The sequence below is a fragment of the Antrostomus carolinensis genome, unplaced genomic scaffold (genome assembly GCF_000700745.2).
Source record: "Antrostomus carolinensis isolate BGI_N321 unplaced genomic scaffold, ASM70074v2 scaffold34284, whole genome shotgun sequence".
In the NCBI taxonomy this organism is placed as follows: Eukaryota; Metazoa; Chordata; class Aves; order Caprimulgiformes; family Caprimulgidae; genus Antrostomus; species Antrostomus carolinensis.
In genome coordinates, this window is record NW_010311980.1 from 12681 (window position 1) to 15991 (window position 3311).

General features: G+C 47.1%; 1 protein-coding gene across 1 annotated transcript in view; it reads right to left on the reverse strand.

Moving 5' to 3' along the window:
* The window catches only part of HPS4 (HPS4 biogenesis of lysosomal organelles complex 3 subunit 2), a 13088-nt gene extending 10245 nt beyond the window's left edge, over window positions 1-2843 (reverse strand). The window contains exons 1-5 of the mRNA XM_029084725.1: window positions 2757-2843; window positions 2088-2231; window positions 980-1087; window positions 477-593; window positions 254-348 (exon numbers count right to left, since the gene is read on the reverse strand). Coding sequence (XP_028940558.1) covers window positions 254-348; window positions 477-593; window positions 980-1087; window positions 2088-2174 — 407 coding nt within the window. The 5' untranslated portion in view covers window positions 2175-2231; window positions 2757-2843. The remainder of the gene's footprint in view (window positions 1-253; window positions 349-476; window positions 594-979; window positions 1088-2087; window positions 2232-2756) is intronic.
* Between the last annotated feature and the right edge of the window lie 468 nt (window positions 2844-3311).

A 3311-nucleotide genomic window follows, 5' to 3' on the forward strand; every position in this document is an offset into this window, starting at 1 on the left:
CTGCTGAATATCAAAGACAGCGGATTACGACTAAAACCCAAACCCTGAATTTCTTCATGCTTCCATTTCTCCTACTGATAAACACAAATAACCATTTATCCCCCTTGAAATACACCAGCAGACAGGGATTATCTTGCCTGAAGCATTAATGTTCCAGCCAGTAACAAACAGCAGCCCTGTGTGTGCAGCTCCTGGATGGGCTCTGGGATCACAGCCCCTGGGAAGGGTTGGATTTAACCCTTTGGTTACTTACAAGCCTTTGTAGAGAACGCAGCCTGCCAAGACATGGGGAGACCGCTGGCAAGTTTGCAAGATGAGAGCTGCTTTCAGTAAGAGCAAGGGGTCCACCTAAATAAGGAGAACCACGAGAAGTGAGGCCAGAGAACCCTGGAAAATGCTCAGAGCAGCCAATAAACACAAAAGCATCGGCACTAAGGCAGCTCTACAGCCAGACACTGCAGAGGACAGGCTTTTACCTTGGTTTTGTCCAGATTCCAGAGAGAATTGAAAATCTTGTGGAGGTCACTGGTGTTTTTCTGGATATGTTCAATATATCTGTCCCAGTGCCTGCTCAGTTTCTCCTGAGAAAATGCCTGTGGAAAACACAAATCCGTGCAGCTGTGACTGCACAGGCCTTAATGCATTCAGGATGGTGAGACACAACCAAGCTGGGACAGCACCTCTAAGTGGCAAATCTTGTGAGGATAAGGAGGAAGATGATGACATCGAGAGGAAACTGCTTTAGACTGAACATCTAGGAAACTTTTAGCAGACACCCTCATTGCAATAGGAAGATGGGTCTGCACCCTTTCCAGGTCCCAGTTCTTTGACATGTGAGTTCGCTCTGACCCTTGCTAGTAGGGAGACAACCTAAGGGGACATGCCAGCTCGTGTGGGCCTGGGCAGAGCTCAGCCAACATGGGAAATATTTAAGACCTCTTCCTAGGGAGAAACACCACGGCTGCTGATCTTTAATTACCGTGTACGCACGGTGCACAGGTCCATTGTAGAAGGTGAAGAGGCTGATGAGCTGCTCCAGAAACCGCCTACAGCTGACATCAGGGAGCTCAACAGCACAGCCCAGAACCTTCGATACAGAAAGCCAGGAATGAAGAATGTTTACTGAGAAAACCCAGGCACAGCGGGTGAGAACAACACATCACTTTCAAATGAGTATCAACAGCATGTCAGCAGTTGTGTGGCAGGAAAACATCCCCCGGATTCACAAGTCAGAGGAAAAGGAAATTCAGAAATACCCACAGAAGAGCCCTGGCACAGACAGGATAAATAAATGACATCAGAAATCCAATATTTCAGACACTCCCTCCCACGTCAGATGACCCAGCCCAGTGCTCTAATAACTAACATCTTCCTGAAACTAATACTTAAAAACATTCAAATTAACTTGTTATTTACAGTAATGAAGATCCTTCATTTACTTTTTGAGCTGCTGAAACAGAAGCTCCAGGCCTTCTGCCTCAGAAAGAGCCCAGTGAGCCTGAACAGCCAATTAAACAGGTCTGACCAGTCTCAGCCCAGTTTCCAGGGGATGGTTTGGGGCATTTTTGTCATGACTCTGCTGCACACTGTTCTTTATATACTAACTGTCTGTTGACACTGACGAGCTCTGCAGAGGGGAATACTGAGGCTTAGAAGGAAGGAATGGTCAGGCTCCAGGTGGGGAGACTGAGTCCTTATTACAAACTCCAGCACACAGAATCCTCTTTCCAGTCACTGCCAGTAACCCACGGATTCACGTGAGGATGCAGAGCTCAATGCTTTACAGCCCTTGCCAGGCACCTCTGAAGAGAACACGTGGGGTGTGGACACACAAACGTGAAGCTTTTTCCAGAGGTGACCACCACGACACACGGTTGTAGGCTGCTGTATGCAAAATTTAAGTTACCTTGCAATGAAAAGTTGTGCATTGCAAGTTCCCCCCCCCAGCTCTCCCCAGGTCTATCTGTGTGCAGCCCATGCCCTAGAAAAAACAAACCCAAACAAAAAAAAACCCTCTTTGTTTGCTGCAGTAGTTCAGACTCTGGCTGTGTTCGCTCTGTGACTGCCTCAGGATCTCCTGAACTCACCCACAGGTAGTCTCCATCCACTACAACCGCAAACTTGAGCTTCCTCAGACGAATGAGGCTCGGAGGAACTCCAGAGATCTCCGTCATGCAGTGCACCACCCCAGCAATCTGTCCACACAGCAGTTCCTGCTGGTCGGGGAGGGTCTGGCGAGGAAGGCAAGCAAGAAAGACTTTTTTATTTTTAATTAAACTTTTAAAAGGACTTAAGGGAAAAAAAATCACTACTGTATTCAATGATAAATAGAAATTAATTATAAGTTATTAAAACTTCAACTATAAACCGAACGCATTAGCACAGGCAAATTTCTGGGGAAAAAAATAATCAGATTGCTTTTTTTCAGGCAGCACAAGGAGATTATTTAGGGGAACTTTCATCCCTCGTGTGTATTTATTCACAGCACCAGAACAGACCCGGACTCTGCTGGAGGATTCCACTGGCCAGAACCCAGGGTGAGGGAGCAGAGTGCAGCCCCACCGCATCCAGCCTCAGAAGCCTGAAGACCTCTGTGCCCTGAGCCTCCTGGCTGTAGCTGTGTGAGATTTCTTCAAACTTTAGTGAAAGTTAAATAAGAATTAACACAAAGCTCCACCTGGGAATCTGACCATTCCTGAACCACAATTATCAGCACTGACTCATAACACAGGCACCGAAATAAAAGCAGAAGTTACCTGAGAAGGATAAAAATAACAAATCCCGGCACTTGTGGGATCTCCTTCTTCCTTAACTTTGGAACCATCATAAAGGAAAAAGTAATTCCACCTAAAAAGCAAAGCATTGGCAGAAATGATGGTATGTTTGCACACTGTTAGACTTCTCTCTCTCTTTATTTCAGGTAGGGCAATGAAAAGGTTTTGACAGATGCCAAGAGGCACCGTTCTTACCTCATCACACCGCGTTTAGACGTGAAAGCGGCACCAAATGGGTCCCACACTATGAAATCTGACCAATTTTATGGGTTTAAGCCAGATTGTGTAACTCTGCAGCTAAGACACGAGGCAGGAGACGGGGACTCGTGAGATATTCTCCAGCCCCGAGCACACGGAATAACGACCATTAAAGCATTAACCGCGTCGAGCAGCTCCCGCATCTGCCGCCTGTGACAGCCCGAGGGAGCACGAGACGGAGGCTCCCTGGGCCCACGCTGGGATATGGCCCCGTTTATCGGTTCACGGATGTATTTAATAACACTTTTTGTCTGCTCCTACCAGCGCAAAGCCGGTTAC